The sequence below is a fragment of the Metarhizium robertsii genome (assembly GCF_000187425.2).
Source record: "Metarhizium robertsii ARSEF 23 chromosome Unknown MAA_Scf_8, whole genome shotgun sequence".
Classification (NCBI taxonomy): Eukaryota; Fungi; Ascomycota; class Sordariomycetes; order Hypocreales; family Clavicipitaceae; genus Metarhizium; species Metarhizium robertsii.
In genome coordinates this window covers 117,211-128,686 of record NW_011942226.1, presented here as the reverse complement: position 1 = coordinate 128,686, position 11,476 = coordinate 117,211, and the positions used below count along the sequence as shown (strand labels likewise).

Sequence of the window (11,476 nt, the reverse complement as noted above, 5' to 3'; positions counted from 1 at the left end):
AAGAATATTAATAAAAAAAGAAATATATTATTAAAGGCTAGAAATACTAAAAAAATTAAAAGATTTAATAAGGTAGTAAAAAATATAAGAAAAAAAGAAAAAATAAGAAGAAAAATTAAAAAATAATAAAAAATATAAAAAAGAAGAAAAAAAAGGGAAAAATTAAAAAAAATATTATAAAGCTAGTTAATAAAAAGTAGCTTTATGTTATAGTTTTCCCCCTTATTACGAAGGGTACCGTTACTGCTATTTACACTAAAAGTCCTGTAATATATATTGTAATAAATTTACCTATATTTGCGAACATATTATTAAGGCTTCTTGCGAGGATCTTGATTGTAATAATGCCTACCTGGTAAAGGGGGAGCGATTAAATGCAGGTAGTAGTCCTAACCTAGTAATCTTTATTAGCTGTTTAGGCTTAGGTAATACTGTCATGAAGTCGGGGAAAGACCGTGATTGTATATTTGTAGAGCATAGTATTATTGCTTTTGAGATAGAGGGTGTGGGAGTGTGGGACAAGATACTATATATTATTATTAAGGGTATATATAACTATTTAGACAGTCACAAGAACAAAGCATGGTAAGACTACTTATGTTACACGGAAAAGGCCCAACAGATCGTGAAGCCTAATAAAGGGGCTTTACTAATACAGGACTTATTAGTTACATAGCCAGAACACGTGCCCGGGCAAGAACCCTAGGCCTAGGCGTTCCTTTCATGTATATAAGGCGGTCACCCTTCTCTTCCTTTCTTATAGCAACTCAGGACCTTTGACATCCTACGAAATTATTATTAAATTGAGCCCTATTGCTCCAAGCCTTCATAATTGAACCCTTGCCACAACTTAGATGCAGCAGCTATAGCAGCGGCGGCGGCAAGTGTACTGCTGGAACGATACACACGGGAGGATGGAGATGCGGCTGCGGGTGGATCACGATGGAAGCTATCGCAGGAGAACGATTTTATAACCACTACTAAAGCTTAAAGCCAGTTATTTATAAAGTTTGGTGCTCAGAATTCGGGCTTCTAAGCCGGGACTATTAACGGCTCCGTCAGTGGGTTAACATTTGGAGGACAGTAACCTGGTACCTGGTACTTCAGCGCTAGCCCCTACAGCTAGCGCAGCGTTGTGCTCAAGGGTCACGCTCTTTTCCTTTTTCTTTCAAAATAGTAAATAGGCGCGCTTTGTTTCCCTCTTCTTTTTTTAGAAAGGGGGTTTAGGGGCGCCAAGGGTAATTAAAAGCCAAATCCAGAGTTCCAACTCTAAGATGATGTTGAGAACTGGACTGCTCGGTTAATTCCGAGCGGTACCACATCCATAATACTCCAATATGCGCAACCAGCGTAATGCATATAAGTGATTATTGTTAACAGAAGTACAGGAGGGCCGTAAAGGGCTAATAAGTTTATAGATATAAAACAGCTATTAGGCCTAGCAAAAACATGTAACTCAACGGAAAAAGCAATTCTGGTAGGAAAGGCTTAGTATCTAGAAGCAAAAGGTGGAAGCATTTATATATATAGCTAAACACTATATAGTTGCCTTACTGGCGATTAGGACTTTTAATAAACTTATAAATAAATAATAATTTTAATGTATTCTTGCCCTTTTACATTATAATTTGTAGGGATAGATTTTGCCAGTAGCTGCCTGGAATCGGAAAAGGACCTCACAAGATCATGGATATAGAACAACTATTAGGACTCTATAACGCAACTAAAATGTAGAGAAGCAATTCTGGACAGGAACGGCTTGATCTCTAGAAATCAAGGATAGGGCGCAGGCGGATATACCTTTTGTCGTAAACATTTGGATGCTCAATCTCCTATTCTCAATCTATGCCTCGACCAGAAAAAGTACATCGACCGCCAAAAGATCGAAGCCCAGGGAACCAACTAGCGAAGTCCAAGACCACTTACAAATATCCTTGATATCGGCCCTTGAATTTGTGTTTGTGAGATTCGAACTGGCAAAAAGCAAGGCATCAGATAATCTCTCCCCGACAAAGCAACTAGTACACCAAAGTCTCCTCATCTTTTCCTCCCCCGTCCCTCCATTTCTTAAGCACCTTCTTCATATCCGCCGCGATATTCTGAGCATAGTCAGGCCCAGCGGCCCCGGCAGGCAAATCCGCTGGGTTCCCCCTCACCCAGGCAACAGGTTCCTTAGCAACACCCGCGAATTTCTTCTTAAGCTCTTCAACCTGCTGAGGCTCATAGCCGCGACCGAAGATTACCGCGCGAGGAGGCCGGCTGTACTCGTGGGTTCCGATCTCATTGGGGCTCCGAGACTGAGGTTCGCGACCTGCAAGCAGATGCGGGAGCTCAGCCTCTGCAGCCTCATATGACAGGATGAAGTGGATGACTGAGGAGCATTAGCACCATACTTTGTTTCTTTCAGGAATGTGTATCAAGAACCTTCATATTCAGGCAGCAGGTGCTGGGAGATTGATTTCCCCATCGCGGGTATTCTGCCGCAGGCAACTACTGGCGTCGGCTGAGTGAATGAAGACATGTTGCGAGAGCTGTACGCTGCGGATGAAGGTATTTCGGAGCAATGGAGATGGAGAGTTATGGAGTACGCTGAGGTCGATGATTCGATTTATATTCCTGGTTGCGGCGCGCTCGGTCTTGAGGATGATGAGTTGATGACGTTCGGACGGAGCATGAGAGCCCGTCATCTCCGACTCCAGCCAATTTCAAAGCCATAAACTCAATGTTGGGCGCAGTTCGGGCCAATCGTGGCGACCCACCGATTTTTCGATTATTCAACAGTCCCGACGGCCCGACCCCGATGAGTAAAGCAACGCCGTCACGTCCTTTTCGGTTTCTCAGGTTATCCATTACATCACAGCATGTCTTCAAGATAGAAAAGAAATACACCATGGTCGGAGCAATGACTGACGCGCACGCGCCTCGCAAGAGAGGCCGGCCACGAAATGCGACGGACGATCAGCAAGCCCCCGAGGTGGGCACATCCCGAGCAACTACAGAGCAAGTTGGAACTGACTCCAGGAATCCAGAGACGTCGAAAGCAGCTTCGCGTCGCGCAGCAAGCATATCGCAAGAGAAAAGAGACCACGATTGTCAATCTGCAATCTCGCGTACAGGAACTCGAGTCGGGCATCGAAGAGCTCAGCGAGTCGTTCCTTTCCTTCAGTAATCTTCTGTTCAAGGCTGGGATTCTTCAAAATCAGCCTCGTGTCACAGCTGCTCTGCAAAAAATTACACAGCAATGCGTGTCGCTTGCCAAAAGGGGCTGCGACGAGGCCGAACAACCTGCAGCCCCGGCGGACGTATCGCCATCGACGTCTCCCACGCTTAGCGACACACAAGACGTAATCTCAAATTACAAACCGCTTGATTCATTGCCAATAATCGGTGATGCTTTCCAGTCCTCGTGGGACCTCGCGGCTCAATGGCCTGGACTATCACAACTAACCCCCACGCAACCTTTCCAAGAACAGGCAATTCTGCCGTTCGGAATAGCCTTGTCGTCTCCGAATATCCCCTTCTCATCCATCCCTAGTCCCGCCTTGAATTTCCCGACCATAGTGTCGCCCGACAATCTCTTAAAGCAAGGGCGCTGGACACTCTCACACCTTCTAGTCCGACAATGCTGCGAGACTGGATACTATCTATTAACAAGCTTATCTGGAGACGATCCAAGGGTCAAAGCAATCTTCGGCAAACGATTGGCCATCGACGAGCGCAACTGCTTGATCTCCGGATTCGTCGCCGTCATGCACGACGAAATAGGAGACACGATCGAGTCGAGGACAAAAGTTCTCAATTCAAGGAGGAACAGCTACTCGCCTGAACGACTCGCCGTTTCCTCTCGAACGTGGCAAATTGTCAATGAATCGGGAGCTGATGAGTGGATGGATGCTAGTGGTGTGCAAAGGCTGCTACAGCAGCGAGGGATTCGTATTCAGGACCCGAGCTCGCCCCTGTCCAGTCCCCGGTTCAATTCGGCTCCGCAGCTCAACGCAGCGAGCTTCATTAAATGTGAGTAATGCCGAGATCAGTGGTTCTTTGTGTCTTCTTGTCCGTGCATTTACTGACCTTGTCGTAGATCTTTCCCTCTGCCCTATCTGTCTCGGTCGCGGACCAGCGTTCCGAAAGCGCGATGTTGAGAATGCCATTCGCCTTGCAACTCTTGATGATCCTTGGGCGTTTAACCCCGTGTGCGAAATACCATGAATTATGTATAATGACAATAATTGCCTACAATAGATATAATCTCCGCTTACGTTGCATGATGCGACGATTAGAAACAGGATCCCGCAGTGGAGTTGAGGAAATCCTTCCGGTGCATATGTTCCCCATGTCCGCGAAATTTCTTTAAAAAAGCGCCCTTTGCATCTAGGGGCCGGACTCCAAGTTCACCTATATTTTCCATTTACATTTTCTCCCTTTTTGGGTCACACAAATGCGCAGGCACATTTCTAGTCACGTCGACGCCAAATAGAGACTCTGTCATGGATCACCCCATTCTTATCCTTGCCCACAGGTAAGGAAGCAAGGAGCTCGGTGTGTCGGAGAGCCCATTTAGGACGGAGCTCTGGGTTCAGAGCACAGAAAAACTAGATGGTTGTTAGAAGGAGAGTCCAGAAAGACCAGAAGGATCTAGGGTGGGTTGGAAATGGCACATCGTCAAAATTCTAAAGACAGAGTGAAGCATCTTGCAGGTCCCTCTGTAGGACGCAGAGTACAAGTGGAGAGAAAATACTAGCAATGACGGAATGGAGCCCAACAGCGGCGGTGAGTATACATACCGTGTGATCATAAATGACCTCGAATCCATTTCGAGGTACTCCAATTTCCTTCAACCAGGTATCATCAAAGAAATCCCCCTGGACGAAAGTAACCTTCCCTCTCCCAACTTTCTCATCTCGCACGCGGTACCGGCTATGGTTCTCCTTCTCCTCCTTCTTGCAGGATTCGACAGCCGCGGCGCTGCACTCCAGGCCATAGGCATCATACCCAAAGCTCGCGAATAAGAGCACGTCGACTCCACGTCCACAGCCCGGCACCAGGGCCTTCCGCCTCTCACCGTCCTCGGTGATGGGCCCGCCAATGGTGCCAGCTCGCTGGGCGAGGGTGTCTTCTAGCGCGGGGTGGGGGAAGCCACGATCCCAGGGCAGATTATCACATTTGTCCCAGAGGGAGGCCCAGCCCGCAACATCCTTGTCGCCCTGATATTTGGCCCAGTGTGCTCGAATATCCTTGGCATCAATGTTGGTAGGAGTCGTCATGGCTGTGGGGTGGTGATGGAGTGCGGGGGAAGTTAGAGGTGCTTGCTCTGGTGTGATAATAATAAATAAGGTAAAAAATAAGAATAATATCAAATAATTAAAAACTATTAAGTATATAAAAAAATATATAATATTAAATATATAATATTCATTTTATTTATACTTTTTTATACTTAAAATTAAATATTTTTATATTATAATTAGAATTTATTACTAATTAATAACCTTAAGCTCTGGCCGCAAACTAATAGTCAGTTAGGTATGGGGTCAAACGTTAATCAGTCTTTACCTGTTTATTCATCATACCGAGAGAGATCTCATGCCCACGGGTTTACTAACAATGAAGATGCTCGTAGACGCTACTCCCCCGACTTTGACCAAGTCGGGCTGATTATATATCAGGAATGCCCTGGAAGCTATGGAAATACAGTGGATTTACTTGGTCATAAAGAGTATGTAAAATTCTTACTACGCAACCTGGTTCCCTGTTTCTTGATTCCATTTTGGAGCGATTATCCGTGCGCAATCTGCAGAATAATCAATATTGTGCCTGCTCGGACGTCTGTTTCATATTCGCCACCAGCGATGTCACATGCCAACGACGTAATGGCTTATTCCGCCAAAAGAAAAAAAAAACATATCACGTGCTATATTTTAGGAGATCGTTGTTACCATGATATCTACGTCTGAAAACATGTGCTTTCCCAATTTCTAAGCATAACAGGATTCAATCCAGGACCCACATGATACCCCATGCCTGTAGTTTTACATAGGTGGGAGCATCAGAGCGGAGATGTGTCAAGACTCTGAGTGACGGAAAGATGTATTGTCCATCACCAATACAGATTTATACTCTGGCCATCTTCCACAGTGCTAGAGAAGCTGGGCTATGAACTCCTCAAATACGATAGCATCCGTGGGGCAGCGGAAAATAGACCAGAGAACGATCTCATCCTGGGCACATACAAGCAGTATCTGATATCGTGGTCTGAGTGAAACTGCGTTACTTGCAAAGGTATTCTACCAAGTAGTGCTCAACCAGTCGCCCTAAATTCAGCCCATTCATCGCATCCAGATTCATTACCATATACCAGGTAGTACAATTAAAAGCCAAGACAAACTACGCAGGTAATAAACTCAGAAATCAGCATTCTGCTCTCTTACGCATTACCAGGCGGTCTTTTTAGACCAACCTTTGGCAATAAGGGCTCGTCTAGTACTAGAGATCGTGACAATAGTTTGGAACGTATCCCAGAGAAAGACAGTCATCTCATCGAGGTATAGCCCAGGCTTTTCTAGGAGGTAGTAACAAGGGCATCTATCATCAAAGGTGTTACTGTTCGTTTTCGGCGTATTTATGTTTAGGGGGCATAAATAGTTCTAAATTGCTGAAGTTTCTGCGAACATTAATAATAGTTAGCTTACTATATTTGGTTTCTTCGGCCAAAAAGAAAGCGTAAAACTCCAGATCAGTTTAATAATTCAGTCGCTATACTAGAGGGCTTCGCTTCAGGTATGGTATTAAAGCTGCACAAAGGAAAATTCAAATCCTAGATCATAAAATTACTTGCGCCAAGCTTAGACTGTTGTAATAGTTTTATTGGGTAATTAAGACCATATTGCATTCTTAAAGCTTCCTAGCTGTGGTGACTGGTAATCTATTAGGGCGAGAGCTGCCTGGGTTCGCCTCCTATCCTTCCAGCACATCAGCAGAAAGATATTTAGTATTCTAGTCTGAGAGGCTTTTGGTTGGTGATTTCTCCTGGTAATCCATGTTATAATCCGCGCGCTTCGCTGCTCTCTCCTCTTGCTCAGCATACCTTGCTTTATTACCTGCCCCAATATCTTCAGGAGGTATTTCCGACCATTTCCGCTTTTTAACGTCCCTAGCAAGGGATTCCTTGCCCAGTGCTCGCTCTACTTTACTATACGCCGCATCCAGATATTAACAGAGTTGTATCCCGGCCGTAATGGGTCAAAGTAGAATCTAACTTTTGTCTTGTCCGGTAACGCTTGTTTTGAAGAATCTATTATCTGTTCTAACACGTACGCGCTCAACTTCGCATTCCGTCTTTACTCTTCTTCGAGTAGGGTACCTTGGCAATCTTTCACTCTTCAACAAACACTATTCGTCTACGCAGACGCCCTCTTCGTCGCCTTGGTTCGCAACTTTATCATCAAGAACACCAGGGAGTAGAACACTCTAGCCCATAATACAACCAGCCCCGCATTCCTCCAGCCGTAGTACTCTTCATTCAGGTTGAGTGTCTTCAAGTAGTCTTGTCCAGTAGTGTATCGGCACACCTCGCAGTTCTCCGTAGCGCCTGGGTTCAGAAGGTTCGTGCCACGTCCCATGCCTTGTTAATAGGTGGAGAGATAGTCGCCACATGTCTCGTTCGCAGGAGGATTGAAGACCGCAAGCTCGCCCCGTTCGCAAGTGATATCGACGGAGAAGGTGGTGAAGGTCAGGAAGGCGCCGAAGAGGTAGTTGAAGGGATCGAGGTAGTAGATCCTAAAAGGTGATGTTAGCATTGATCTCGTAGGTGTTAGTAGTCGTACAAGGCTTACCAGTATCTCCAGAACGCCGTGATCTGGGAGTAAGGAGCGAAGACACCGCAGAGTAATACAAGGGTAGTGATGACCAGCGGGTTAACGAGAGATGCAAAGGTTGCGTTGGGAGCGTACGCGGCGATCAATTGTCCAATACCGGTGTACAACATCTCGTAAAACATCTAGACGGTTTGTTAGTTTAGAGCAAGGAGTCAACAAAAGAAGAGAGAACTTACTGCGACAAAGAATGTGCTGCCTGCCCACTTGGTATCATTTCGCAATCCAGCAGTCCAGTACCAACACACAAAGTATATCACACCGCAGACAACCAGGTAGGGCAGCTCAGAAACAATCAAGCCAGTAACGAATAGCACCTAGTAGTAGGTCTTAATCTTCTTCTCGCGCGTCTCATACACGTTGCGACGATTAATAAAGATAGGCTGAAGCTGGGAGATGAGACCGGGGGCGACAAACAGGAAACTGAAGACCGTAAAGAGGCGTTACTAGAGGTCGCTAACGCTGTTACTAATCGACCAGAACGAAAATCCGTTGTAAAGAGACAGGAGTATATGTAAGATAAGCTTATTATTAATGTACTTAGTGTTGCGGAATAAGGAGATGTTTATGCGGTGCGTAATAAGCTTCACCTGCTCCTACATAGGCGCTGCAAATTAATAGCTATCGTTAATAATTCCAGGCGGTTTAGCGGCAGCATTAACGATAAGAGTGTTAAGCTCTTAAGTGATCTTCTTGTGTTCAGGCAAGTTAAGCCAGACTTGGTTCCAGTCCTTGCCCTTAGAAAGACTTCCTAATATAACTTTAATTATATGCTTAGCAGGGTTAGCCTCTTAGGGGTATAGTATGCCATGATCAGCGAAGTATGTCTTAATGGTCCTTATATAATAGCCAATATTACTAAAGTATACAGTCTTGCCACTCTTTGCCAGTAAGAGAAGGGTATTAAATTAGGTAAAGAGGTCGGTCGATAGCTGATAAATCGTAACGAGGACAGCTTGTCCGACTTCCGCGAGTTTGCGCAAGATGCGTACCGTGTTGTTTGCAGCTTGGCCATCGAGACCAGAGGTAGGTTCGTCAAGGAAGATCAAAATACTAGGCTTAACTACGAGCTCAACACCAATTGTGAGACCTGATAAGTTGTTAGTGTCTGTCTCGACTGTGTTCAATGGATTCAGACTTACGCTTGCGCTGTTCGACAGAAAGACCGGCACCAGGGCGACCAATAAGGGTGTGCTCGAGATCTTCCAACTGTAGAAGCTTGACGATCGTGTCCACATAGCGGAGCTTCTCCTCGCGGGGAATTTCACAATTCTGATGAAGAAGAGCAGAGAATTCCAAAGCCTCGCGTACCGTGGACAATAACTCGTGGACATCCATCTGTTCGACGTAGCCAGCAGATCGTTAGAAGGACACAGGGAGCGGGCGACCATCGACTAGAACGGAGCCATGAATGGTACTATCAGTCTTGCGTTGAGCTAGAACGTCGAGCAGTGTAGTCTTTCCGGCCTGAGTGAAAATATTGGCATATATCCATCTGTCAATCGCATTGTTACTGCACTTACACCCAAAGGTCCCATAAGAGCGCCGAGTGTACCGGGCTTAATAAATCCTTAAACGTTATCGAGAAGAAGACGATCGCCATGCGGCGTCTTAACGGTGTAAGTCAGATTCTTCCAGATAAAGACCAATGTATTATTAACGAGCTGATTGTCGATAGTTACGTCAGACTTCTCGGAATCGGAGCCGGAGTTCTCAGATAGCTTCTCAACAGCCTGGGATTCCTCATCCACAACCACAGCCTTAGGTACCTTCTTCTGCTTCTCACGGGGGATAAGGAGGCCGCGACCACCTTCGCCCATCTGCTTCCACCTGGAAGTGAAGAAGACGGTCATTGCCACGAAGAAAACGCACCAGGCGCAGAGAATGCCAAAGTTACGCCAAAGGTTACTGCTGCTAAAGGACATGAAAGCCAGGTATTAGTCACCAGTAACGCTGGTTGCTCCAGGAGGCGTACCACAGACGCCGGTACATGCTTGTCCGCCTCCTGTTTCGGGGCTGTATCCTTTGCCATTTAGAACCAGGAATAGGCCCACACAAGGAATCACCTGGCCGTGGAACTCATTCGTGAGCAATGCTTCGAACGCGTAGGCCATGGGGTCGATTCAGAAGAACCAAACAAACCAAGGGTGCATATCGGGCTTGGGAATCATGTATCCTGTATATGTAAAGGCAGCAATAATGGTAAATCCAGAAGCTTTAGTTGCTGCGTCGAAATTCGGAAAAGTGGCACTAATAAGCCTAAACAGCTGTGTTATAGCCAGGGCCGAGATCAAGTTGATGAGCCAGAAGATAAAGAAAGCCTAGGCGGTGTACTAGAATCCAGTCATGAAGTACAGCACAATTCCAAAGTGCGAGATTTGGAAGAGCATCATCGGGATGTCGGTAATAACCTGGGCGAAGACAAAGGCAGATAGATGGTGAAGAGCGGAGTCTCGGTGTTTGGCTAAGACGGGTCGGCCAACGAACGAATCCGTAACCTCGGCGAGAGCGATAAAGGTAGGATATAGTAGAGAGAAGAAGAGTGAGCCTCCCTTAATGAACAAGCCCCCCGTGTTGTCCGGAGCATTATAGAACAGTAAGCCACCAATCAGCGCCTAAACGATAGTTATGGCTTGCTTAATAAACAGAGTTTGCTTGTCGCCCCATGTTGTAGTTCTTCGGATTCGCTAAATTTGCCAGGCTTTAACAGCAGAAGAACTTGGATGAAAAAGAGTGCTGGAGATCAGACGACTGTAGTTGCCGGTGGGAGAGTAGCAACATCACGCACAAGATATAAGAACAATAAAGTAATGAGATATATGACCATAACTTAGCTTCTGATTAATAATCCGACTCAAGTCCCGGAGCTCAAAGAAGCCCTCTGTCTCATCCCTTATTAATGTGCTGAACGAAAAGCGTGGGACATCTTTTCGACGGATGGGTGATTAGTAAACGTCTCGTGTATTAAGGTTTTCCTAACAGTCAGTTCAACCGTCTTTGTTGAATCATCAAGCATATCCGCTCGGAGTGATTACTATCTCCTTGACTGCCAAACTGTAACCACTTGTATGGCAAGTGCACGAGGACCCACAAAGACAAACCAGTACCGAATGCACTCTACCGTGACATTTTCTCCAGTCCACCCAAAGTCCATAGCCGTACAATTTTGCCTTGATTGGAACACTGAACGTGAACATGGCAGGTGGAAAACGAAAGGCCACTAGTATAGCTGGTGGGTATCGACCAGCTAAACAACGACATGGACGAAAGGGACATCTGGAACCACTATATCAGCCGTTACAGCGCCTAACACGCCCGTTCTAATACCAGACCCCTACCGTCCCCGCTGAAACCCCCTCCAAAGCCAAACCTACGCGATTTGTTGACCGAACCGGCCACTTCCACCTTTACGCCAGTACCTTCGCAAGGCTTTCCCCGTCGTGAGTACATCTATTGGGAGCTGTATGCATGGACGCTGTAGCCCACATCGGCCCCGCCTGTGATACACACACATCTAGGCTGTCACACCCTTATATGTAAGTTTTGTGTAATTGAGTGGAAATCGTGATATTTACTTATAAATTAGGCAATTGATAGGGACGCCG

At 45.9% G+C, this 11,476-nt stretch overlaps 5 protein-coding genes across 5 annotated transcripts; 1 reads left to right on the top strand and 4 right to left on the bottom strand.

Annotated features, from left to right (window-relative positions):
* Positions 1-2,018: 2,018 nt before the first annotated feature.
* On the bottom strand, positions 2,019-2,521 carry MAA_00889 (uncharacterized protein; the record flags this gene model as incomplete). Its single annotated transcript, XM_007818887.2, has 2 exons — positions 2,019-2,371; positions 2,425-2,521. The coding sequence occupies 2 exons, from the start codon at positions 2,519-2,521 to the stop codon at positions 2,019-2,021; spliced, it is 450 nt and encodes a 149-aa protein (XP_007817078.2).
* Positions 2,522-2,945: 424 nt separating this feature from the next.
* Positions 2,946-4,209, top strand: MAA_00888 (bZIP transcription factor, bZIP-1; the record flags this gene model as incomplete). Its single annotated transcript, XM_007818886.1, has 2 exons — positions 2,946-4,014; positions 4,082-4,209. 2 exons carry the CDS (start codon positions 2,946-2,948, stop codon positions 4,207-4,209), a joined length of 1,197 nt encoding a protein of 398 aa, XP_007817077.1.
* A 245-nt stretch (positions 4,210-4,454) lies between these two features.
* Positions 4,455-5,264, bottom strand: MAA_00887 (thiol methyltransferase; the record flags this gene model as incomplete). The annotated part of the gene is made up of 2 exons (XM_007818885.1): positions 4,455-4,592; positions 4,785-5,264. The coding sequence occupies 2 exons, from the start codon at positions 5,262-5,264 to the stop codon at positions 4,455-4,457; spliced, it is 618 nt and encodes a 205-aa protein (XP_007817076.1).
* Positions 5,265-7,625: 2,361 nt separating this feature from the next.
* Positions 7,626-9,209, bottom strand: MAA_11429 (ATP-binding cassette transporter ifT1; the record flags this gene model as incomplete). The annotated part of the gene is made up of 5 exons (XM_011413423.1): positions 7,626-7,776; positions 7,833-7,996; positions 8,051-8,188; positions 8,864-8,961; positions 9,014-9,209. The coding sequence occupies 5 exons, from the start codon at positions 9,207-9,209 to the stop codon at positions 7,626-7,628; spliced, it is 747 nt and encodes a 248-aa protein (XP_011411725.1).
* Positions 9,210-9,442: 233 nt separating this feature from the next.
* Positions 9,443-9,796, bottom strand: MAA_00886 (multidrug resistance protein CDR2; the record flags this gene model as incomplete). Its single annotated transcript, XM_007818884.2, has 1 exon — positions 9,443-9,796. The coding sequence occupies one exon, from the start codon at positions 9,794-9,796 to the stop codon at positions 9,443-9,445; it is 354 nt and encodes a 117-aa protein (XP_007817075.2).
* Positions 9,797-11,476: the final 1,680 nt, after the last annotated feature.